General features: G+C 33.8%; 1 protein-coding gene across 2 annotated transcripts; it reads right to left on the bottom strand.

The window, feature by feature from the left end:
- Positions 1-329: 329 nt before the first annotated feature.
- Positions 330-23,533, bottom strand: ACTR10 (actin related protein 10). 2 transcript variants are annotated; one of them, XM_039863805.1, is made up of 14 exons: positions 23,351-23,487; positions 22,189-22,359; positions 21,094-21,166; positions 18,530-18,612; positions 17,594-17,702; positions 13,342-13,449; positions 11,540-11,607; positions 11,210-11,289; positions 9,991-10,026; positions 7,058-7,137; positions 6,910-6,983; positions 3,727-3,808; positions 2,616-2,817; positions 1,198-1,502 (listed from the first exon to the last, which is right to left on the bottom strand). In XM_039863805.1, exons 3-14 carry the CDS (start codon positions 21,100-21,102, stop codon positions 1,321-1,323), a joined length of 1,113 nt encoding a protein of 370 aa, XP_039719739.1. In that variant the 5' UTR covers positions 21,103-21,166; positions 22,189-22,359; positions 23,351-23,487; the 3' UTR covers positions 1,198-1,320. The 2 variants fall into 2 exon arrangements, with proteins under 2 accessions (XP_039719730.1, XP_039719739.1); XM_039863796.1 differs by lacking the exon at positions 22,189-22,359 and having other exon boundaries at positions 330-1,502; positions 23,351-23,533.
- Between the last annotated feature and the right edge of the window lie 4,057 nt (positions 23,534-27,590).

Below are 27,590 nucleotides of genomic sequence, written 5' to 3'. Positions count from 1 at the left end.
CGGTAACAAGCCACTAATACCCCTTATGGCACCTATCACATTCTGGGTTTTATCATCGGTTGTGTACACATCCACTTCTGACCTGTGAAACCCGTAAGGATAAAAGTTCATGTCTTACTGTTGTACCATTAAGGTATCTAAAACTACACTAGGTACGTAGCAGACAGTCAATATATACTGAATGAGTCTTAGACCTGGGCCACTAAAATAGTAGTACACGGTGACAAAATAGAGCTAGAAGTATTTTAAAAAGTAAAACATGCACAACACACTAATATAAAAAATTCAATCCTTTCCTATTCTTAATGGCAGGAATAAGCTCTTTCGAGTATTAGTTGGTATTAGTATCTTTAATACACAAAGCATATGGCAAAACTAGGAAGGATCCAGATAAGGTCAATCGAAATTATTAAACTATACGTAAGAATGGACTTGGGATATATAGTCCAGAAAATGTCTATTCCTACTCTGTCTTCAGAAATGAGTGTTCATATGTATTATTCCCATCTTCAAAGGTACCTAGAAAGAATGAAACCAGCAAAATTTCATAAGAGGTAGTTCATTAAAAACAAGTGAAGAAAAACAAAAATTAAAATTAAACAATGACCAAGTACATATTTCAAAGAATCTCTGCCCTGAGAAGATAAAAAGCAAACATGAAAAGATGAAAGATTTTATGATGTTCATAAAGCAGTTGCATAAAAAAACATAAAATGAAATATCTTTGCATAAAAATGAAATACCTTTTTTCTTAAAAATGTAGTTTTGTTCATAAAAAAACTGTAGAGTTAGAAAGTGTACATTTCCACACTTTCTTTAACAATTGCTTAACTATACTACCAAACATTCTCAGTCCAAAGAGTCAACTACATTTCTGGAAAAGCACATTATTATAACATGGATACATGAACACCAAAACAAAAAGATTTTAAAAAACAGGCCTACATTAATATTTGAAATAACTGGTAATGGTAATATTACTTATTCTTTAAATGAAATAGTTGCTGAAAATAATGAAACTAATGGAGTCTCTAATGCCCAGGACAGATTATGTGAATTATGTTATTATTCTTTTTGAAAAATGAGCTGTGTAACAAAGTTCTAAAGCTAAATTGCGTTACTATATTTTGATATAACAACAAATTTCATAAGCATCAGCTACACAAGAGAAAAGTCAAGAGAATATTAATGCGAAGAGTAATTACATAAATGCTTTTACTTCCACAAAAGTCATCTCTAACAGCATCCTACATACTTTGTACAATTTGTTTGTAATTGATCTGATATTTGAAATAAGCAAAGTTGACTTTATTCAAACTTTTATTTCTCAGTGGAAAATGCTCTCTTCATCAGAGGTGGCTGAGCTTTTCCGACATCAAACATCATTTCCAAAGGTGGGTTATTAAGAGAACACCAATCAGGAATACGGCCTGTCTGATTATAATACTCCTTTGAGACTGAACGGCTCCCAAGTATGTCTTGCAGTGCTCCAAAAATAGCTCCTGTGTGGTAAAAATATTTTTATAGCTAAGATGAAAACTTTTACCAGAAAATTTTATGTACACGTGTATCTACTTCATTATATAATAGAAGAGAACAGGTAAAATTCAGCAATGCATGTTCACACTCTTCAAATTAATTCCAGTTAAGCTGTTCTATAGATTATACTTAAATAGGATAAGCTGTAACTCCTGTGTTAAAGCCCATTGAATTAAATAGCCTATAGTAGATTATAGTAAAAATGATAAGTATTACTGTCTCTAAAAGCAAGTGAGGTAGAGTGTGGTGGAAATAGTTCCAACTCTGTGTAAATACAGTAAGTAATAACCTTAGTTTTCTTTGCTACAGCTCTAAGATTATAAGTCAATAAAAAAAATGGCACTGTAAAACCCAAAAAGCATCATTATAATGCCCTAAGAATTTATGCTGAAGATCTCGTAAAGACCCACAAGAAAGCCTTTAAAAAATAATTTAGTAACTAAATACATTGTCCTAGATCAAAATACATTCTGACAAAATTCTACTTTACTAGAAATACAACATCCATTTAAATCTCAATACTTTGTTTTTCTCTCTGAATGATCCTGATACCTATTAGCTGTAACTGCATCACTAAATACATATCCGAGTGTATACAAATATACACATCCATGACTGCTTTTCTCTTTAAGGTAGTCTCTTTATTAGGCTATTTCCTTATTTCAATAAAACTATCATTTTCTAAAACATTCAATGAACTCAGACAAAAAATAAAGTATAATTATAAAGAGATCAATTTTTATATGGCTTACAAACTAGTTTTAGAAGGAATTAAGACAAATGTTTTAAGGAATGGTAGCATCACTGGAATAAGTACACAACTATCATTATTATGAGGGTGACTTTACTTGAACAAAGTTTATTTTAAAAAATCAAAGTGCAAATGCCAAGACAAATACATATGTAATACTGAAAAATAATTTAAGGAAAAGTTGATGATCAAAGAAAGTTAATAGTTCTATTTATTAAGTGGGCAATTTTGAACACTGAATCATCTATTCTAATATATCCATTAGTTACACCATTCAGGAACCAATTACTATATAATCATTAAATTTTAAAAACTAAATTCTTACCTCCCAACCAGGCCACACAATTAGCCTTTGCAGGTGGAGTATGAATTCGGAATGTCTTGGTGCCAAGTGCTTTTCTATATTTTGGTTTTTCTACCAAATATCTTATTTCTGCAAGTAATCTGTGGAGAAATCCTGGCAACATAGATGTGCCACCTATGACTACCAAGTTCTCTGCTAGTTGCTTCCTGGTGTCTATTGGGCACTGTTATTAAAGAGAAAGAAAAAAAGGATTTATCCACAACTGTATAAATAATGCTTGACTAGGTTTAAGAAAATATACAGCTTACGCATTACAAATTGAATAGGTGATCATTTGTATTACAAAAGGGGCCACTGCAAGGTGTCTTTACCAAGGGAATTTTTCATGAAGTAAATATAACCACCATGATAATATTGCCAGATACTCATATAACTTTAAGATTTTAAAATCTAATAGTACAGAATTTTAAATTCCACAGGGCATATGGAGGTAGTATGTGAGTATTCTCATTTTCAGGATGGAATGACTAAGTTGAGCAAACAACATAAGAAGAAATAACTTTTTATACTTTTTTCAGTGAGGAAAGCGTGGAAACTTAATTTTTCTAAGGTGCTATCCTCATAGTATTATATCCAGAACAGTTGTCAAGTGGGAAGATAACATTCTTAGAAAAATTATGTTTCCACATCAGTTCTAAGAATTAGGAATGTTAAAGTCCTTCACTGATGTTACGTTTTTCAGAAAAGTCTCTGAGGGGAGCCCTATCTTCCATGGAGCTCTATAATTCCACAGTCATTAAACAAAAGAGACATGTTATCATATACCCAATGGAATTTAAAATTCAATACTACACAAACCTGCATCTGATGAAACTACAAACGACATTAGGTATAAAATTAAAATCTGGTATCATTGCTATGGAAAAAATGCATGATATGTCCATAGTACTTATTACTCCTAGTTTTAAATGTTGTAGATACCATATCTTAGTGCCAAAGTAATACTAACTATAAAATTTAAAAGCTAAAAAATGTAACCAATGGCTAAAATAAAAATACAGAAAATAACATTTAAAAACTTTCTCTAAAGGGCTATAATCATAAATTTAAACATTTTACAAAATAAAAATACCTGCATAAGGGAATCCAATATTAAAGTGGCCACTGATTTCTCTTCATTATCTTGTTCAAAAAGAATTTCCACAACTGAATCTCTGATGAGATTAAAAGCAGAGAGTGCTTTGTTGGCATCACATAATATGATGAAGAATATACCATTACTTCTATGGACATATTTTAAGTATTATGTTAATGTAGAATAATTATTAAAACACATGTTTGCATTTGTAAATAAAGAGAATAATAGTACCTGCCTTACAGGTGTTGAAGTGAGAATTCAATGAGTTAATAAAACAGTGTCTGGCACATAGGAAGCACTCCCTAAGTATTAGCTACAATTATTATTATAATATGTATAGATTTACATATATTTTGTCCAGTTATATCTCCTTAAACCTAATAACAGAAAATAAGAATTCTGTAAAAGTCAGTAAGATTCAACAAGCAGATCAGTAGTAATACAACAGATTTAAACACAAACAACATTCCTCTCCCCAAAATAATTTCTTTGTTTTTAAAAACCATACATGGCAAACATTATTAGTTGCCTAATAAAATACCCATTTTCCATTTTTGTTTGTTCTCAAATTAAAGGAAACTTATTTTTACATAAGGAAAATCTTTGTAGCAGTGAAATAGTTCTATATCTTTACTGTAGTGGCAGTGATTACAAAAATCTACCTGTGATAAAATTAAGCAGAACTATACATTACACCAATGCCGATTTATTGGTTTTAATACTGTACTATAGTTATGTAGCCACTGGGAGACAGTGGGTGAAGAATACATGGGATCTCTCTCTTTTATCTTTGCAACTTCCTGTGAATCTATAATTATTTGAAAATAAAAAAAAGAACTCCATGTTTAAGGTAGATACAATGCCTCACTCCGGTTGAAACTCTATTTATCAGCCTCCTTTGCAGATAGACATACCTAAGTACCAGACAATAAGATAGAGGCAGAAGCGGTATGTGGAACTTCTAAAAAGTTTCCTTAAAAAGAAGAGGAAGCACCTTTTCTTTCCCTTTCTAGGACTACTACCTTGAAAAACAGATGTAATCGTAGCTGTAACTCTAGCAACCACACTGGACCTCAAGGAACAGGGTTATACCCCAAAGATGATAGCTAGAAAAATGTTTGGGTCTATAATAGGAGCTGTCATACCACCTCTGGACTATCTTACTACAAACTCCTCTTAAATGAGACACAAATTTCTATCCTGTTGAAGCCACGATTTTCATGTTTGTGCAACTGGTACCCAAACTGAATCCTGATCAATGCAATGCAAAAGTAACTATACATATGGATATATAAACACTATTATTAAAAAAGTTGGAATCACACATGCATCCTATTTAAATTTTTTGAATCTTTTTCAAAACATAAAATTCTCTTCATGAGACTCAACTTACTTGCTAACTTTCTCCATTTCATCAGTAAAGTATACCGAAGTCTGTATTTCTTTGAACATTCATGGCTAGTCATCTACTTGCTGCTATGCTTGCTTGCTTCTGCTTCTTCCAGGTGAGTTAAATGGTAACTAAGGATCAATGTTCTTTTTCCAAATCTTTTATTAGTGGTTGATTTGATATTGAAATTATGTAATTTAACAATTACTACTTAACCAAGAAAAGATTAGGGTTGAAAATAAGTTGTGTTTTCTATGTGAACTGTGTTGAATGCTTTAGAAAGACAAAATAATTGTAAGGTCTGTTTATATGTTTAATACAACTGTAAAAATCTAGAAGAAAATATCTAGAGGGATTCTGTACCAAGAGTAATTCACAAATAACTAAGTTCTCACTGTATTTAAAAAAAAAAAACCCTGGAAATCATAAATCATGAATTACTTTTTTATATAAATTTAACTTAGAACTCTAGAAGCAGACTTATCCTTAAAGAAGGGGTCTTGGAAAGAAATCTGGCAAATAAATACTTATTTATAAATTTTAAATTAAAATAAAATGTTTAGTATATGATTTTTAAAAAATGGTTCTTTCTTTTAAATGGACCTTCTGATTTACTACTAAATTGAACTGTATCTAATTAGAAGGTTTCAATGAAACTAGATTTTTTTGGGTAGGAAAAATATGTTAGCAAACAATTGTAAATTGGGTTTGGAAAGTGAGACATAGTGGCTTTTTTATTCTCAATGTACTTCTCTATTATTATGTAACTAAAAAGGTGCCATGTTAGTTGAATTTCCTTACACACTTATTTTCTTCTAGGCTCTATTAAACAATCAGGAAAAAAATTTAAGTATTAATTTAGCGAATATAACTTATGTGAGATAAAATGATAAAAAGTCACTACCAAAAAAAGTTACTTTCTCACTTTTTGCTCTCCCAATCTACCATCTTTATCTGTATATTTATGTTCATCTTTTCATATCTTAATATCTCAACCTCTATGTTAATTATCTCAAAATCTAATAGGATCTTCAATATTTGCATAATAATTCTTTTCTGTGTATCTTCTGATCTAATATTTTACAGATGGAACTTTTATAACACAAATTTTATAGTTTGGATATAAACAAAAATTATATTGTTGCCAATATAATTGTGTAAGTCCTGAAGAACAACTTAAACTGCATTATCATTTAGAATAATCAAATAAATAATGAAAAGGTAAATTACTACTAACTGGTTGTAAAGATTCAGTATATTTGGAAGAATGCATTCTTTCTGACAATGTTTTAAAACAGAATTCAGCAAACTACGCCCTTCAAGCCAAATCCAGCCCATTGTTTTTGCAAATAAAGTTTTACTGGAACAAAAGCTCACTGGAGCCAGGCTCACTTATCTACATATTATCTATAGCTAATTTTGCACTCTAACTGAAGAGCTGACTAGTTGCAACAAAGACCACATGGCCCACAGCCTAAGCTATTTATCATTTGTCTCTTTACGGAAAAAGTCTGCTGAACACTCTTTTAAAGTATCCTAATTTATTCTCCACCTCAAAAAATGGTTAGTTTCATAAATTAAATTAATTCTGAGCTACTCTGATGAATAAGAATAATTTTTAAAGTTTTATAAAATTAAAAATTGAATAATGAAATTAATCATGAATGACGAGGTTAAATGAAAAACATAATTGTTACTAATAATATTGAAGGATTACACAAATATTTTTTAAAAGACCAAAAATTTATTTTATTTCATTATTTTGCTCATAAAAATTAAGGTCTAACCTGATTGATCCAAGGACATGTAAAATCTTCTCTCCATCTAACGGGTAGTCAACATTTGGTGGTGGTGAGGGACGCTGAAATATAAATATTAAGAGCATAAGTATACAAGTGTACCTCTGAAAAAAAATATATATTTATTTTTACTTACCTCAGTATTCCCATCAATATTAAATTTTGCTGCTTGGATTTTTAGTCCACGCTTCAAATCACTTACAAAGCAAGTGCGCACTTAAAGGAAAGAAAAGGAGGCTTAGTTATGGTTTGTGACTGAGTTAACGTTAAAACAATATTATTCAAGTGAGCATGCTAATCACCCATTCATTCAAATTTTATAAACTATCCTTGTTTTAAATTAGATTATCAGAATTTATTCATGAATAAAACAACTTTTTCATTCACCAAGGAGTTATGACATGTTGCGTGTTCATCTTCCATAAAACCACATTTCTTAGAAAACCACTTCTCAGGAAACTATTTTTCTTGATATTCCTTATATAAAGTATACCATAATAAAAATAAATTTTAGCATATAAAAATGTAATTATTCTAACTAAAGAGAACTTTTTTTTTAATAAGATTGACTTATATCTCTATCTCAATCTTACATATCAATCTCTGATTCTTTTTTTAAAATCTTGATTAGTGAAAACCAACTAAATTTTGCTCTCCTTAGTTTATGGTTTTTGGCATGATTATATTTTCCCTCTTGGCATACCCCAATACCATCACTTTCCTTCTACTATATCACCTTTTTTTTGTTTTGCACTTTGAATATTTATTCTTTTAAAGATTATTTCTATTGCAAAGCACCTTTTACAAGCTGTTTCAAATTATTTTCAGAAATAAGGAATAAAACATTTTTTAAGTAGAGACAAAATTGATGTTCAATGCACAAAATCTTATGACTTAATTACTTACAAAGCATGTTAGTTAAATATATATTTATATATTAGTTATTTTTATTCACTGATTCAAAGTATATTTAAGAATCTACAATATGCTAATATTCTAGATAGTAAGCAAGGTGCTCGAGTTACTTACATATTTTATATTTTATTCAAGTCCTTTGAACTATATAAGCAAGTTAAATGCCTAGCCTACAAGATATTATATACTTGGCAGAAGAAGGTGCCCTTCTTTAACCTATTTCCCATTTAGAAAAAAAAGTGCAGCTCGCTGCCAGAGTTAATTTAATTTACACGAACACAATCTTTGAAGCAAATCTGACTGGTTTTCAATGTGAAAATAAAATATAAAAACTGTTCTTGGAGTTATTTCTAAACAGAACTTATCTTTAATCCTAATGTAACAGAAATTATGCAATTATCAATATTTAATAATTTTGTGTGTGTGTGGTAAATTTCAAAGGCACGGAATGACACAAAGTGGAAAACATCATTCTACACAAAAATATCAAGTTTCTCTCTGGATCTTCTTGCTATCATTTGTTTGCATCATTTGTTTTCAAAGACTATCAATATACTAGAGTGATGTGATAATAATAATAAAAGCAAGATATTTCGTGGCAAACTTTAGGGGTAAGGTTAGGACTGTAATCTCTGAGTTATTTTGGGATAAACGCTGCAGCCAAGTACTGCCAGAGAGCATTCTCAGGGCAAATGGGAAATGGGTTATAGAAATCAAATTCATTCACTGAATTAAAAATCCAAGAATAGATAAATTATACTTAAGAATTTAAAAATAATTTTTAAAAACTTAGGTAATTACATAAGTAACATAATGTGTGAGAAGAGGCATGTTGCATATTTGTTTTAATAGAAATGGGTTTCTAATGTACATATTATTCAATAATATACTTTTTCTGTTACTGCTTACGGACCTTTCAAATCAATACAACTAGCCCCTTCTTTCTAATAGTTACACAGTATTCCTTATTATGAAGTTATCAAATTTCATTCAACATTCCCCTCTTAGTTGGGATGCACACTTTCAATTTTAATAAATATACTAGATTGCTTTCTTAAAGATTAATCTTCAGTCCTTACTAATAGTAATATATATTTATCTTCCCACAATCTCACAAACGCTGGGTGTCCATATTTCAAATTTTTACCAATATGATGTGTTTCCCTGACAAATGGGAAAGTTAAACATCTTTTCACAAGTAAGAAGCTATAAGGAAAAAAACACTCCGAATAGTTAACAATTGTTATATCACGGGGGACAGCACTGGAAAAAGGGAAGGGAACCTATTATTTAACCTGAGATATTTCTGTATTATTTGAGATACTGCAGTAAGCATGTACAAAACTCTTTAATAATTGAAGAAATTTTAGGTAATTATACTGTATAAGTAAGCCATACAATATACAAAATAGCAAGAGCTATTTTGCAGTCCTAGCTCTAACTCTACCTTTTGTGAGACACTAAACAAATCATTTCATATTTCAGGGCCCCAACTATACCAGATTATCTCCAAGGTCCATTTAACTCTAAAATCCATTACTGTCTAATTCTCTATTAAATATTCTAGAATATTAATTTTACATAACACTCTCAGTATTGGAGAACACTGAATTATATTTTAAATGCTTTTCCTTTTAGTGAATCAAAATACTGGAACACTGAATTATATTTTAAATGCTTTTCCTTTTAGTGAATCAAAAATGCACTCTAGCAAAGGACAAGTAATATATCTTATTAAAATGAATCCAATATACTTTGGCTCCAAATGTAGAATTTCTGAAGTCAATAAAATGACTGACCTTATAAAAATGGATTTTCAAAGCCAGAGTAAAAAAACTACACAAAAAAAACTAGTGGCTTTCTTGAGCAATTTAACTGTTATTTCATACTGTGGAAACTACTAATTCCCTATTAACCCTATATACCATATCTGCAATTGAGAAGTTTCTTCAATAACACATTGTAAATAAAGCCAAAAGCTTACATAAATCTGAAGAAAACTTAAAATTTTATTTATATTATTCCATAGCCTATATGTTAAATATTTCAGGATATTACATTACGAATTTAATATATTTTATACTTGTGTAAATATTTTTAAACACATGCCCCCAAACCAAGGATGGAAGGGACATAAATAGGAACTTAGTTTACCTTTAATGTCCTCTAAGACACCTTCTGGAATTGAACCTAAAACAGAAATTTTATTTAGAACTATATAACTTTAATAAGAAAAAAGTTTCTTAAATTGCATTCACATTTCCATTTCAGCAAAATTTTTAAAACTGTAAGTGCTATAATTTTTTTTAAAGCCAAACAGAAAAATTAAATTTGCTTTTAGAGAAGAAAATTCATCATTCGGAGTCCAGCCAAAGCACAGAAGTTGAAGCCAGATGTGTACAAAGTGCTATAGGATGTCACATATTCATAATTTGATAAAAACAAGAGATCTTAAAAATATAGTAGAATAACTGGTATTAGATAGAAATTACCTTTTCTACATAACAGGTAGTTATCTCGTGGTACTTAGAAATGTAGGGCTTAAACATGACTTATTATTTTTTTTTTTACAAAAAGTGAAGTTTCAAGTTTGTTTATCTTTCCTGTGATAATAAATAACTGTCAATAACATGGTAACTTAATACATATTTTTAAAAGGATCATATGCAGACTTTTAATTTTCTCCTTCGAGGTAAAGGTGACATTTTAAATAATGAGTGAGAAAGTACCTATTCAAAGAAATCTATATTAAGAATCTTTGGTAACAACAATTTTTGGAAGATGGATGTTTGGATACATGATTTTGTTGCTAAAAATCTTGTTTTCCAAATAAGACTCGGAAACAAATTTTCTAACCTAAGTACAAAATCTCCCAAACTCAGAATTTTTAACCCATTGTTAAACATATAAACATATTCTGATTGATTTATATGAAATAATTTGCATCAAGAAAGACAGAAACTTAAGAATAAGTTGCTGAAATGAATTTGGAAGAAGAGATAATGTGTTCACTTTAGAAAGTCTTAAGTTTGAGTTGCTTAGAGATATGCCTAGTTTATATCTAATAACCAGTTGGAAACAGAATATCATGTTTAGAAGAGTCAGGCCCAACGATACATTTGAGAATCAACAGTATACCTGAAAGCCAAGGGAAGAGATATGTCAAGAGCACATGATAATCCACAATGTCAAAAGTTCTAGAAAAGATTAAACTACTAGATTTGGTGATTAAGAGTTCAATAAGTTATAATTAGAGCAATGTCGTCAGAGAGATGTGGGGGAAAAGAGAATAACTATGCAATAGGGTTTAAAAATGTGAGTTGAAGAATGAAAAGGGAATGCAAACTCTTACAATAGTTTTAAATGACTTTACCCATCACAGAGGGAAGGCTTTGTTCTTTAGCAGCGCTTGTGTCAACAGTACATTGTTCCAATAGTTGAGTTTCCAACTCCCTGAAGGGAAAAAATTTACTGGAATTAAAATACTATAAATAACATCTTTTTCTTATTTAATACTTTTACTACCTAATGTACTTTGATGCTTTAAGTAGTTTTATCCTTAAAAGATGAATACACTAAAAGATACTGTTGAATGGAATAACGTTAAATGTCCATGTTACAAATCCTTTATTGATCACTGTCAGAAAATTGCATGTTTTTGTGACACAAGTAAAGCAAATGTGCTAAATTCCAAGAAACTCACCTGTGAAGAGCTTTTCCTCCTAGGGGGAGTGCTCCCCAACAATTCAGTACTGGGATTCCTTCATAAATCTATAGTGTAGTCAAGGGTATTACTATTTTAGGAGATAAAAGTGGTTTCCTTGTTATTTTCCTTCCCTTCTGCATTACTGTTCTAAATCAGAAAATTCTTACTTCTTATTTTCAAAAGTTACAGAGAAATAGTCTTTTTCCATACTCTACTCCAAAAAAAAAAAGTTAAACACACACACACACACACACACACACACACACACACACACACACACACACACAATTCATTAGTTAGTGCTGGGGTGTCCAATAAAGTAGCCACTGACCACATGTGGCTATTGAGCACCTGAAATGTGGCTAGTCTGAATTCAGATGTGCTATAAGAATAAACTTCACATCAAATTTAGAAGACTTAGTACAAAAAAAGCCCCTATAAAATATCAGATTACAATTTTTATACTGATTGTATATTCAAATAATATTTTGAATATATTAGGTTAAATAAAATATACAAAGTTCATCTTATTTGCATTTTTTAAAATTGTAGCTTAGAAAAAATTTTAATTACACATATCTCACACTGTATTTCTATTAGACATAGCTGACAGGATAGTGCACGATACTGTACTGTGAGTTTGCTACCTTTTTTATATATTATTTTTGCTGATGTTCTGTAGGTATATTTATGACAAGGAAAAAAGTATACTAGTAAAAGCATAGGCTTTGGAGACAAATATGGGTATATACCTTGGTTATATGACCTTGGGTCAACTATCTATCCAAACTTTCAATCTTCTCATTTATATAGTAATACTTACATTGCAGTGGTTACAAGACTTACACAAAATACTTTATATTTAAAAAGCTATGGCCTAATTTAGTTCCTTAGGAGCCAATGAGTCTTGATTTCCCTCCCATAAGTATTTCTTCCACTATACATATAGATCTCAAAATTCCAAGAGTCTTCCATTTACGTATTTTGACCTCCTTTTCAATGTAGCAATGCCTACTGTAATATTTCTGAGATATATTTACCTATACTGTGCTTAAATGCTTCTAATAGCAAGGAATGTACCAATGTATAGTCAATAATTCTTACTGAGCAAGTTACTATGTGCCAAGTCCTTTGGTAAAAACACTTTATAAACATTACCTCACTCAAGTCACCCAACACCCCTATGAGGGGAAATTATTATAATTCCCATTTTATAGATGAGGAAACTGAGGCCCAAAGAGATTATCCTACTCGAGCAGCATAATACTAGTAAGAAGCACAGCTGAAATTTACACTTATGTGTGTATTTGATTCCAAAACCCAAACTCATAACCCCTATGCCATTTTGCCTCCATGACAGCCTCTGGAGACAGAAAAAATATGTATTCAATATTCCACAGCAAGCTGTCTAAAGACAGATTACACGTCACTATTAAGTTTTAATTTTTCTTGATTTAACTTTCTCATATCTGTTTCTCTACTCTCCATAAGATCTTTTCTTAGAACTTGACTTTCTAGTCAACTCTTTGACATGCCTTAATTAGCTGATGTTCCTCTTAAAAACTGAACATAATATTCATGGTCTGATCCCTGAAGTATATACTGGAACTAAGTTGTAATAATAATTTCCATAAAAAATAAATTTAAGGCTTACAATTCTGTAAATTTTTTCCACATGGTAATTCATATTTGTACATGGTAATCCAAAATAGACTGATGCAATAAAAAACCATTGGTAATAAGCCTAATTATCTTAAAGAGTAAAAATTGCAAAATTAGCTGCTTCACAAAAAAGATACAGGTAACACCAGGCTTTCCCTATATCCACAATCCAGGACCATGGCAGAGTTTATCCCAAGAGTCAGAAGAGCCATCAGATGACTTGGAGCAAGCAAGACAGAGGGAACCTAGAAAACAACAAAACTAGAATGAGTGTCAGTAGTTGAGGGTGTTTCCCTCACATTTCAAATATATTTGAAAAAATTCACAGAAACATTATATTTATTTATATTATGATACCTAGTCAACCGTTTCATCGCATTAAATTAAGAACTAATTCGTTGATTTGAATTTACACATAATTAAAATATATTGTAATAAATAACAACAGTCTTTAAATTCTCTGAATTATTTTAACCAAAATGACAATTATGAAATATTTTTATTAATTCTTGTTCTCTCTCTTTTGGAGAGAAAACTGAAAGGGATGAAAGAAGAAGTCTAGAGCGAGGTCGGGGGGATGGCGTAGATGATAGAGGCTTTGTTCATCCCTCTGGCAACCAAATCAAAATTGTGACAGAAACACAGAGCAAGGAGCAAGCAAAGTAGCCTGGAATCTAGATGAACAGAAGCATTACAACCAGAGAGAGAAATAATCAACTTCCAACAGTAAGACGTAGGACGGGCGAAGACATGACACTGCCCAGTCCCAAGTAGCTGAGTGAGACAGAGGCTGTGGCAGCAGCAGCCGGCAGCTACAGACAGGGACATGTCTGTGAGCAGACTTTCAGAGTGACAGACCTGCTTGCTCTGCGCACCAGTGCTGGGTCGGCTACACGACGGAGCACCAGGGACTTACAGGGGGACAATGAGTTGTCAGAGTGTGGGCCAGAGGCAAAGCTCTCTCCTGGGCAGAAGTGCCGGCGGTATGCACTGGTCCTCTGTTGAGCCTTCCCCACCCCCATGTGCAGACACAGCAGTGCCATAGTTGAGACGTCATCAAACTGGGTAACAGAGGTCACTCTGACTAGAGGTTTCCCTAAAGCTCCATCTTCCCCAACTCGTGGTCCTACCAAAGCCACATACAGTTGTGTCCTCAGCAAGTCAGGTGCTCCTTGCTGAGCAGCACCAAGACTCACACTGATGGCAGCTGGCCCAGTTTCTGGAGTGGTTTCTTGAGGCAACAATAAGTACAGCATCTGTGGATTGTTTGCTGACTCTTAACAGGTGGCCCTGGAGGGGCACAAGCTGGGGCTAAACTTGGCCTGCGGCTGAACCCCTCTCAGGACTGTGCCACAGGACACATACTACACAAAGCCATGCTAATAAGACCAGGAGACTCAGGAGCTTTGCTTAGTACACAGAAAAAGACACAAAAAGGCAGCCAAAATGGGAAGACAAAGAAGCAGAAACCATAAGAGAGAATAGAACAGAGATCCAGGAATAATGGAGTCAAGCAATCTAATAGATGCAGAGTTCAAAACACTGGTTATGAACATGCTCAATGAACTTAAGACGAAGTGTAGATGAACTCGGTGAGAACTTTAACAACATAAAAATGGAAATGGAAATTATGAAAGGGAACTGGTCGGAAATGAAGAACACATTATCTGAGATGAAGATATATTAGAAGGAATAAACAGAGTGGGTAAAGAAGAGGATCAAACCACCGATATAGAGGATGAGGAAGCCAAGGACAATCAATCAGAATGGCAAGAAAAAAGAAGCCAAGACTATAATAACTATTTAAGGATCCTATGGGACACAATTAAATGTAAAAAGATTCATGTCATAGGGGTACCTGAAGGAAAACAAGAAGTTGAAAAGCTATTTGAAGAAATAATGACAGAAAACTTCCCTAACCTAGTGAAGGAAATAGACATACAACCCCAGGAAGCTCAAAAGAGAGTCCCAAAAAAGATGAACCCAAAGAGGCCTACATCAAGACTCATCATAATTAAAATGCCGAAGGTTAAATCTTAAAAGAGAAAAGCAGTTAGTTACCTACAAGGGAGCATCCCTAAGACTGGAAGCTGTTTTCTCAAAAGAAACTATGCAGAATAGAAGGGCTTGGCACAAAATATTCAACATGATGAAAACCCAGGATCTACAACCAAGAATACTTTATCCAGCAAAGCTATCATTTAGAGTCGAAGGACAGATAAAGAGCGTCCCAGACAAAAATAAGCTAAAGGAATTTATCAACACCAAACCAGAATTACAGGAAATGTTGGAGGGACTTCTTTAAGAAGAAAAACAAGGATCGAAAATATGAATAAAGAATGGTAATAACTAAATTCCTATCAACAAGTACCTCAAATGGAAAAGAATTAAGTGCTCCAACCAAAAGACAGAGTGGCTGAATAGATAAGAAAAAAGACCCCTACAAATGCTGCCTATGAGAGACTCACTTCAGATTAAAAGATATAAACAGACTAAAAGGAAGGGGATGGAAAAAGATATTACCTTCATGGACCTAGGGGATGGAAAAAGATATTACCTTCATGGACCTAGCACTGAATGAAATAAGTCAGATAGATAAAGATAAGTATCGCAGGGTTTCACATACATGTGGAATCTAAAAATCAAAATCAACAACAACAATAATAACAATAGCAAAAATGGAAATCAATTCATAAATACAGAGACTATTTTGAGGGCTACTTGATGGGAGGAAGGTTGGGCGGACGGCAAAAAAGGGCAAAGGGATTAAGAAGCACAAATGGATAGTTACAAAATAGTCATGGAGATATAAAGTGCAGCATAAGAAAAAGTTAACAATGTTGTAATAAATATGTAAGAGGGAGGAGGGGTACTGGATTTAGTGGGGTGACCACTTTGCGAGTTATATGGATCTCTAATCACTATGCTGTACAACTGAAACTAATATATTATTGTATGCCAACTATAATTAGGAAAAACTGATTGAATTGTACAATGTAAATATGAGCAACCAATTGTCTATATTTCAATAAAGCTGGGGAAAAAAAAGAGGTTCAGAAACAGATTTGGAGAAAAATGCTAAACTTAATAAAGAGATGCCGTTATATCAAAATGAAAATACAGAACATACGGAAAAAGAATTCTTGTCTTTATTCACAAAGTTTGTACTATGAACTATATTTTTAAAACATTTTACATAGCAGTTAAAATTAAATTGAAGAACTACAAAATTTTTTTAGCTTTGTGTGACATTTTTTGGTGAGAATTTGCCAGATCTGGTGACAATCCGAATATCAGATAATTAGTCAATTAAAATATGAAAGTCTATCATAACCAAATGGCAAATAAAATAATGGCTATATTTCCCCTATCTAAGTAGATATAGCAGGTATTCTAGTCATATATGAGATAAGGATACACAAACACAACTAAAACTCTAAGTATAAATATAGAGAACCATCTATTTTATTCAGATAAGAGCTGAAACAACTTCTTGTTTTATTTTGTGTTCTCCCTAATACAAACCAAATTTCTAAATCTATGATATCAGTATATACTGGAGGATATGTAACTTGTTTCTCTGTCTTATTAAACTATAACTCAGATATATTAACTGCCCTTATCGCTTAAGGACATTGTGATTTCTGATATATTTTGAGTTCAGTAGAATATATGAAAAATAAATTTATATGTGCTTAATTTTTTGTACTATACACATGTTATACAATCTTCTAGTTTCTCTTGCTGAAAAATCCTAAAGCAGAAATTTTTTTAAAAATTTAAATAATATTTTCTGCATGATCTTTTTGTAGAATATGAAATGTAAAATCTTAAGTCATAATTTTGGTCTTTAAAATAATTTTGACCCCTATGAAGTGCAAGTTACAAAAAATATTACTAATATCAAGATGAAAGTTATTCCTAGCACTGCCTACTTAGTCTAAGGGAAACATCTGAATAGTCCATTTAAGAACTTAAAAATCTAAAGTGAAAGAATTGAAGAATTTAGAACAATTAGCATAACTAAACAATAAAATCTAGAAAGACCTGGAAGAAATACATCAAAAACTCAACAGCACATAATATACTCCTTAAATCTGCGGGGGAAAAAAAGTTTCCAAATAGAAAAACTTATATTAAAATAAATACATAACAGAAACATCATAAAGAAGAAATCTTCGATTATCTAAGCAGTGGATGAAAAGCAAATTATGCATGAAATAACCATACAAAGAAAGAAAATAAATGGTCAATTTGAAGAGGCTTATATTTACTCTGTTATCTGGTTCCATTAATGTACTGTGTAGTATTTACAATAAAGGAAATAAAATGAGGACCTTTTAGTTTAAGCTTTGAGTACATACCCAAAACAAGATAAAAAATAAGTACCTCAAAATATTTGAAAAGAACACGAGTGAGTGTCTCTCTGAAGTGGGAAGGACATAGTACTGACTCAATAACCACAACTCGGCGGTCTCTGGGATTCACCAACAGATGCCTGAAAAGTAAGTTTTGTTTTCAAAGCTAAATAAAAGTTTGTATTTATTTTAGTACATAATGCAATTTGTTTAATAATAGAAAAACTATACTATATTAGCTTAAGATTCTTTATGGCAAAAAGACATCTTTATTTTATTACCCAGGAAAGATAACATTCCTGACCTCTTACTACATTCCATGCACTGTGTCAGGAACTTCACATCTATTAACTCATTTGTCTCAGAAAACAAAAACTACAGCCTACTATGAATACCTGGAACGATTAAGAAGACATTTATTTTTAGGTTATAAAAGTAATATATGCTCACAAAACTCCAAATATTATAGAAGTTTATAACTTGGAAAGAATAAATACCTTCCACTTCTATTATCCAGAAACTACCACTTACAGCATTTTGTATATTTTTATTATTGTATATGTCCAGGTATATATTTTAACAGAAATAGTCATTCCATAGATGTTGGTCTGCCACTTGCTTTTTTCAATTATCAATATATCTAAGACACCTTTCTGTATCAGTACATAAAGATACAGAACTCTTTTTTTAATGTCTGTATGTTTCGTTATACGGATGTACAACAATTTAATTATCCAGTCCCCTTTATTAATGGATATTTGATTTGTTTTCACTATCTCCTTATGCTTGCCAGTTTTCACGTCTTCAAATATATTTGGAAAAGGCTGAAAATAAGCAAGTAAAAGTAGCATTGGAAGTCAACCTTTTTTTTCTATCAGATGTAATACATCCAAATATTACTATGACGGGCATCAGGAAAATTTAATCACAAAAGCTGGGGAGAAAAACAAAGAGAATTGCATCCTACCTGAAATACAGTATGTGGATGAATTCCTTTAGGTAGGAATATAATTCTTCTGTATTGATATTATATTGAACAACTTTGATAGGCTATAAAAAATTAAAATAACATATTAATTTATAATAAAATAATCTCACATTAAAACATTTATTTTTACTAATGCACTTTCTGGTAATACATCAAAAGCAATTTGTATTGAGCATAAATGCAAATATTAAATGTTGATTAATCACTTACATTAGGAATCCTTAAGAACTGGCATGTCCAAAATGATGGATTTTTTTTGTTTGTGGTGATAAAAGTATGTCCACAAGGAAGTAAAGAGCTATACTCATTTGCATTTTTCCTCCATTAGACTTGTAATTTTGGCAGGACTGATAAAAATCAGCATCTATTCAAAAGCATCGAAGGCTTTTAATCACTCCCAAAGCATGGATACTTTTCCTTTCTTAACACTGCCCCACTTAATGACTTGTACAGTGTCTACCTTCCTGTTAGTTTGCAAGCTCCACAGGACAATAACTATTTCTGGCTTGCTTGCTTATGATATATCTTCCTTCAATTGATATGGGGCTAAGCTCAAAGTATATAGCTCATAAATATGTGTAGTAAAAATGAAAACATACACCATTAGCACTAAAGCAGTATATGCAAACACTACCAAACCAACAGTACAAGTCAAAAATAATATATAACAAGAGCTTTACTTATAATCTTCAGAAAGCTATAAGTACTCTGATGCATCACTGTCAGACTCTCTTCATTTACTCTTTTAAAGGAAAGACCATCAGCTTTCCTGATTTTATGTAGCTTCAAGAAGGTTCCCAATCATGCATGGCTGAATATAGATTAATCTTTACATATATCTGTCTTTTTAAGATAAAGAGCTGAAATCTCTAAGAAAAGTGCCAATAAGAATGCAAAAGTTTTAAGTCCAGTCAGGATCGATCTAGTAATCTACCTACTAACACAGTAACGCCAATGACTACAAAGCAAAACGAGAACAATGAAGACAGGAACTTCCGTCACACCTTGAATACCATACTACAAATATCTACTATATTTCTGGCTTGTCTAGGATTTGCAGAAAATTTTGAAATCAGTTAAAATGATTTCCTAATCAAGCATAATTAAAAAGATTTCTGATAATGTATTTCACATGTTGATCTTAATGATGCATCCCAATACCAAATATAAACTCATGTACTAGTCTCTTCTGCTACATGTGCTTTTATAAAACAAAATATTCTCATATTCAGTTGTTAAATAAGGGAATATTGCCTGTATTAATGTGAAATTTGTATTAGTTCATATTAGGAAAGACGAGCTAAAATTATAACAGTGACTGCCTTCACCAAGAAAAAGAAAGTCATCAACTCTGTGGCTGCACAGATAGCATCCTTTCAGATCTATTTTTAAAAGTTTATATGACCCTATGTACCAGAGGCTCCCTTCCCAGAGGGACCCTTTCATAACTATTGGGCTGAATTTACTCTTGGTCCAACCTTTACAAGAGGCACACTGGCTGGCTCAGAGCTCACTTCCATCTGCATTGTCTTAGCACCCACTGACCAACATTTTCAATCCATTATTTCATTTTATTTAAGAAATATCCTCAAGAGAGCCTCTAGCCACATTCAGTTGCAAGCCAAAGCTATTCCAATTTTTTTCCTGACAGATCAATTTTTGCTAGCATTCTGATTACAAAGTTATATGGGTTTTATGTGGTCTGCTCCAATGCTAGTTTTTCCAAAAGCCTGTTTTTATGATCAAAACTAGGTTTTTCAAGAATGCAAATATTAAGTTACAGTAGAAACATCTTTTTTTTTTTTTTTAGGCGAGGCAACCCTGGGTTGACCTCAAGGATTGCAAGGACCTTGTCGGCTTACAATCCTTATTTTATTATTTTTTATGCCTACAGCATCTGGTCTTCCTAGGTGACATCTGATTTTAATAGGTGAATTTTATGGCATTCAAAATTACTGTTGTTCTATAATTCCTAATCTGTCAAATTAGCTTTGAAAAGAAACTATCTTTTAAAAAATGTTTTTCATAGTTCTTTGGATTCTGGAATTACAGATAAAGGACTGAAGACCTGGCTTATATTTTGAAAAGGGTCAGAAAAAGTTATTCTATGTTATAAAGCTCAGAAAATTATTTTACTAAGATTAAAAATTTTCTCTTGATATTATAATTCCATCTACATAAAATATACAACAAAGGCAAATCTTTAGAGACAGAAAGAATATGAGTGGTGTGCTGGAGGTAGGATTGGGGATTAACTGTAAACGGGCATTACAGATCTTATTGGGATGACAAAAATGTGTTAAAACTGGACTGTGGTGATGGTTACAGAACTTAATATATTTACTAAAAATCACAGAATTATGTACACTTAAAACAGGTGAATTTTATGGTATGAAAACAAACAATAAAGACTAAAAAATTTTTTCTTGGGCTATAGTCATAAGTTATATATTCAGTATTATTCTAAATTATCTTATTTGAAGTCACATTTTAAAACATTTTACAGTACAGTATTTATTTTGCTAATTTGTTTTAAAAAATACCTTAGGCATGCCAACTTTTTTTATCACACTAGGAATTATGCATCTTGGACTAGTTTCTCCAGCAAATCCACACCTGCAAATAAATATAAAATTGAAATACTTATAACATTTTATATATGTCACAGAAACAAGTTTTTCTGTATCTATTTAAAAGTAGTAGTCACAAAAACTGGAAACATCTCTGATGCATTCAAAGAGACAAAAAAAAAAACCTAAGGAAAAGTTAATACCACTTACTCATAACTGTCTATCAAAGGTAAAAAACAATGTTTCAAATTAGCAATACTGACATAAAGCCGGATACTGTTTTAGGGCATTTATTTATTTCCAGTTTTTAATTCACCTGAATTTTATTTTTTCCCTCTTTAATTAGCTCCCTTCTCCCTGAAGGTGGGTGTCTCCTCCCACACGCTCGCAGCATGCACCTGGGGCCTGGTACACCCAGGGCCTGGCACCCCGGGCACACTCAAGGGGCCTGGTGCACCCAGGGGTATGGCTCCATGGCTCCACCTGGTGCGCAAACCCAGGACCTTCTGCATGTAAAGCAGACGTGCTAACCACTACACTATGGAGCCACCCTCACCTGAATTTTAGGCAACACGTCTCACGATCCTGGCTCTATCCTGGCTCTGTACTATATCATGTCACTTAATTCATATAAGTTACTCATAAGTCCATCATTCTAATATACTAGCTTCTATACTGATGTTTCCTTTCAGTCTATTTTTTAAATTATGCATATTTAACATAGTTATAATCACAGTACATACATCATGAACTCATATAAGCTTCTACCCACATTACAGTCTTCATGGCTATCATTTTAAAAACTGCGTATTTCATCCTTTTAAAAAACTTTTCTCTCTTGAGTATTTAGATATTTCCATGTTTCATGTTAGTAAAATAAAATTTTGCTTAAAATGTTGCTAAAAAACGATCACCAGTTTAGTCTTAACATTATCTTTTCTTGTCCTGTCTAGTTTTCAGTACTGCTCTTCTCCTATTCCCAGATAGCTCACTCCATCTTCTACTAGTCACATTTCCATGTTTACGTGCACAGTGCACCTCAAATTTCCTAGGATGCAATTCACTCACCAACTTTGATTCCTCTTTTACTTCATAAATTTGACTTATCACCCTCCTGTTGTCTTTGTCAATAATCATCTTCCTCTATGGTAGCTTTCTGCTTCTCAGTTTCTCAACATAGCCAATGTAATTATCTTTGAGTGTCAGCCTAAAGGCATTTACTATGCTACTGAAATAAACCTTTAAACATAAATAAGAAAATACAAATAAGGGAAGATCTTGCATAGAACAGTAAGTGAATGTTATGAACCAAGGACTATGTTTAATTCAATTCCGGTGCACCTGAGTTCCAATTCTTAAATAGGCTCTTTTGACCACTTATTCAACAAAGTTATTAAATACTTACTGTATGATAAACATTATTTTGATTTTATATATTTTCAAATGTTTCTATTTCAAATATATTTAAGATGAAATTTTAGCTGTCACTTTCTCTCTCTTGAGCCTAGCTAGTACAAGGGCTCTCAACCTGGAGTCCAAGGACCACTATGATGGTCCGCCAATCCCTGAATCTGTGCAAATATATTAAGGTTTGTGTATACGTGGCTTTCATTCAGTCGTCAAAAGAATCTACGCCATACGTTTGTCGCCGTTTAAAACATGTTAAATTTCCTAATCTAAGAGTCTGGGGGGCGGGGCACAATCTCCTGAGTCTCATCTATGGAGTTTCACTTCTTAATCTGTTTAGTCTCCCTAATTTGGCTTCCTACTACTCTTGGAGAGCAATGGCCACATCTTAAAACATATCTGGATTTCCAGCACCAACAGAAGCTCCATTCGGTGTTAAATGATGAAGATCGTCATCTGGCTTTACAATTCGTTGCTGGCTTCCTAAGCCGCCAAGCCTAGACAAAGCAGGGTCCAGGTCATCGCTGTCACTCCCTGCACTGGTGACCCCAAAGGGTCTGGTCGGTTTGGAGTAACAACCCGAAGCGGCGGCGAAGGCAATTCTCCGGAATCTTCTGGGCCTCCCTAGGATTCAGAACTTGACCTCATCACCAGATCCTCGGGAATCGCATCGCCCACGTTGGACATAATAGGGGCCATCATTTGAGGAGGTGCTGGAGTGGGGAAAGTGGAGACGCTTGCCCCGCGAACCTGAGATGAGGATTGGATTTCGGCCACCCGCCCTACCCTGGGGACGACCGCAGCCGGCGCCGCGGCCACTCACTTGGTAAAGGCCTCTCCCAGATCAATCACGACCGCCGTTTTCTCGCCGCCGCTCCCCAGGCCCTCGTACAGCGGCATGGTAGTAAACCAGGCCGTCTACCAGGCCGTAAGAAGTGGATCGCGGACGCAGAAGCCGACGGACCTCGGCTCTTAGGGGGCGCGGCCAGCGACGGGGCGACGGCGAGCCGGTGGTGGCGTCGGCGGGGGCTTCACGTGGCCGCGGCGCGTCGGCCCTGGGCTGTCCTAGGCTGTGCCTCACTCCGCATCGGACGCACATTCTCTCAGGCATTCCCGTGCCCTGGACTAGGGGAGAGGAGATGTGCGGGCCGCCGCTAATCTGGACGCGGGGAGTGCGGGGGACGAGGTGGGCGGAAGCGATCAGGCGCATCGGCCTCCCTAAGTGGGGCGGAGCCGACCTCTGGTCCTTCCAGCCGGACACGCCCCCAAGTGGCAACTGCGTTTAAGGTTTTCCCTGCTTGCCTGTGGACACCTCTCTGGTCACCGGGAGGGCACTGGTGGAAGACGAAAGCACAAAAATTTTGATTTATGCAGTCTTGGGGCAACATTTGCTGTGTCAGGTTATGCTTATCACTTATGCTTCTCAAGAAATACAGAGAATAGGTGTTATCTTCCTACCTGTGCAAACCGATGCTCAACAGAGATAAACGTTGGCAGAGCCCCAACAGCAAAGCCAGGATTGGACTCCAAGACTTTGTGGTTTCAAAGCCTGTACTAATTATGCTTTAGAAAAATAATACGTACGGACTTCTATTTGGTAGTCATTCCGCTGAAAGTTTTCATTTTAATCCAAAAAAAAAAGCAATTAAAATAGCATCTACAAATCTATGTATTAACAGTCGAGGTGGTTTAATGGAAAGAACACTGGACCAAGGATTCCTGTTTAACTGAGGAGCTGTGTAACCGGAGAAAATTTAGTAACTCTGTGCCAGTATGCGCACACAGTAGGAATTCTGTAATGTAGATGGTTTACAACTCTATCATTTCATAGTTCTATTTTTTTTCCTGCTGGAATTGCCATGGAAACGAATTATTGGGCTAGGTCTCTGCCTTGTCTCTAAGACTATAAGAAGAGGAATGACTTGTTTTTTTTCCAGTATGTCTGTCTTACCTTCTGTAGATACCTGAACTTCCCTACAAGGGTAAGATCTTAACAGAATAAGAGTTAAGGTTGGACACTGCATAAGTTTGGACAATGTGGTGTTAGTAGAATTCACTGATCATCTTCCTGAAAGCAAGTTGCCAGAGGTAAGAGGATAAAGTTGGAATGGCAATGGGGAAGGAAACTTCAAAAAGAGTGGATGATGATGAAACATTTTGCTTAATAGAGTAAGAGTGTTTGAACAGGACCCTTCACTAGGATTCAAATTCTATTTCTTCCACCTTCTGGCAAGTCTCTAATACTTCCGAACATCCATTTTCATATCTGCAAACTGTCACATCTCAGAAGGCAGTTTGAGGATCAACTGAGATTAAATTTGCGAAACGATTTTGAAACTACAGCATGTTATTATTACCTATCTTGTGTTTTTCATGACTATTAGTTTTCTAGGGATGTCGTAATAAAGTATGGCAAACTAGGTGGCTTAAAACAAATTTATTCTCTTAGAGTTCTAGAGGCTAGAAGTCCTAGATTAAGGTGTTAGCAGGCAAGGTCATGCTCTCTCTGAAGGCTCTAGGAGAGGATTCTTCTTTGCCTCTTTATAGCTTCTAATGGTTGCTGGCAATCCTGGGTGTTCCTTGTCTTGTACATGCATTACTAAAGTCTGTGTCTCTATCACCTGGCTTTCCCTGTGTCTCTCTTCATATGATGTTCTCTTCCCATGTTTTCACATTTTCCTTTGTGCATCTCTCTGTGTCTAAATTTCCTTCTTATAAGAATACCAGTTATTGGATTAGGGCCCTAATCTAAACCCAGTATGTTCTCATCCTAACTTGATTAATCTATGAAGACCCTAAATCCAAATAAGGTCACATTTTAAGGTTCCCATTGGGCACAAATTTTAGGGGAATATTACTCAATGCAGCACACCAGCTAAATAAATGTTGGTGTGGTCCATGGTTCTGCCTTTAGAGCTTCTCTTCTTACTATATACCCTCTCCTTTGAGAATCTCTTTCACTCCCATACATACAGCAAGAGCTAGTATTTGAGTTCTATTTGCTAGCTCTGTTGGCTTTATATAATCACATTTATTTCTTGCCTTAGCTTTATGAGTTAAGTATTATCTCCATTTTACAAATGAAGATACTGAGGCCAAGAAAGTTTAAATTATGTGCACAAGGCCTCTCAGCTCTTAGTGGGAGAGCAGGAATTCAAAACCAGACAGTCCGACTCCAGAGCCCAAACTACACTGTGTTAATTAGGAAGTAGTTATATGTTATACATTAATCCACATAATTATATTTTATCGTAGAATTTTACAATCTTAGTATATGAAGTGATATAAGAGGTTTTCAAGTCTAAATCTAACCCAGTACTATCCAAGACTTTTCCATTGATCACTGATGATAGTTGTCTCTCCAAACGTTTCCAGTGAAGAGAGGACTCATAACTAATTGTACTCCACAAGATACTGAAAATACTGATTGCTAATACAATTTATTTTTTAAGAAAAAAATGCTATAAGGATACGAATCATTTTTAAATAAGCAGTCTTCTAGCGGTTTGGTTCAATGGACCTGAGTTTAAGTCCTAATTCTGTTAGCTGACTGACCTCAGGCAACTCCATTAAACCCTGGTCTCAGTTTCCTCTTTCATAGAATAGAAGAAGATATACAAGCACTAATAATCTAAACTAGGTTGAATTGGAATCTATATTCCTTTAGCTAACACTTTTTATTCTCCGCTACTCTCCAAGCTAGGCATTCCTGTTCTTCTAACTGTTCATTTTCATAGTTTTCAGGACACTTATGAGCCAATCTACCCACTTCTAGAATTTCTCTATTTTGTTAATGTGTCCTATAAATTACACAATACCCAAGATAGGTCTGAAGAGCTTATAGTTTGATAGGGCTCAACTCTTTTGCTCCAGCTGCTATGCTTTGTTAATATGTAGCAGTGGGTTTCTGTGTTTTATTTTCAGTCTTATCATACTATTGATTTAGTTCTGTCTCAATTTGCAAATAAAAACCAAATATGAACCTAAATATGAATCTTTATACCTCTTTCTGTTAAATATAATGTAGCTAGTTTTGATCCATCTTTCCAGCCTTTCTATATCATTTTTAAAAACTTAGGTCTTTTTGAAGCAAGAGTTTACCACTAAACATGTTAAATATGATGTTACCCACAAGTTCGAGAGGAATGCTTTCAAAGTTTTCATTCTTTTAATAAATACTTCTTAAAGACTTATTATATGCTAGGCCCAGAAACTACAAAAATAGGAAAGAATGGTCTCTGCTCACAGACTGTGTTTGGAAGATAGGCAAACAAAGTAATAGATACCATACTGAAAATATATGGAAAATATTAAAGGAAGACAGAGGAAGAGACCAATCAACTGCCTAGGGAATGGTCAGGGTAGCTTCAGGAAGGTAGGTGTTCATTCATTCATTCTTAAATTCAAGGAGATGCTCCGTCAGGCACTGGAAGTACAACTATAAAACAAAATTACAGGCCTGAAGAGCTTATAGTCACATTTATAGACAAGTAAACAAACTTTTAAAACTATTGATAAAAGCTAATGCTTGGATGAACATGGTGCTCTAGAGACAGAGACCAAGGAGCAACTTGAAAAATTTTCAGGAGAGGTGAGCATGGTAGTATGTAACAGAGGACATAACACATGAACTCTTGTCTAGAAGCTTATTGTCAGTTTTCCAATTTAGAGCTACAGGGAAGGCATTCCAGGTTGAGACAACTGCATGTGTTAAGAGTTTGTAAGAAATATGGTAAGACTAGAGCACCTGGCATATAGTAGGTTCTGGATAAGTATTTAATAACTGACTAACATATTACAGTAAAGTACTCTCTTATTTACTGTGCCTTTGCCCTGAGAACAGGGACACTGTAGACCAGAGTATGGAGTATACACTCATTAGTTTTTCTAAATGTAGACAGTGGCATGGAAAGGTGGCCAGCGAAACTGCTCCCAGCTCACCTTAGAGCCAGTTGGCAAGGAACGATAGGAAACTGCTTTAGACTCAGTATGTAGCTATCCATCTGTGTGATTGACCACAATAGTGCTTTTGAAGCTGACCTCTCAAAGAATATTTCATGCCA

This window comes from Pteropus medius, unplaced genomic scaffold, assembly GCF_902729225.1.
Source record: "Pteropus medius unplaced genomic scaffold, Ma_sr-lr_union100, whole genome shotgun sequence".
NCBI lineage: Eukaryota > Metazoa > Chordata > Mammalia > Chiroptera > Pteropodidae > Pteropus > Pteropus medius.
The sequence above is the reverse complement of the archived record's forward strand: the minus strand, read 5'-3'. Positions and strand labels throughout refer to the sequence as shown.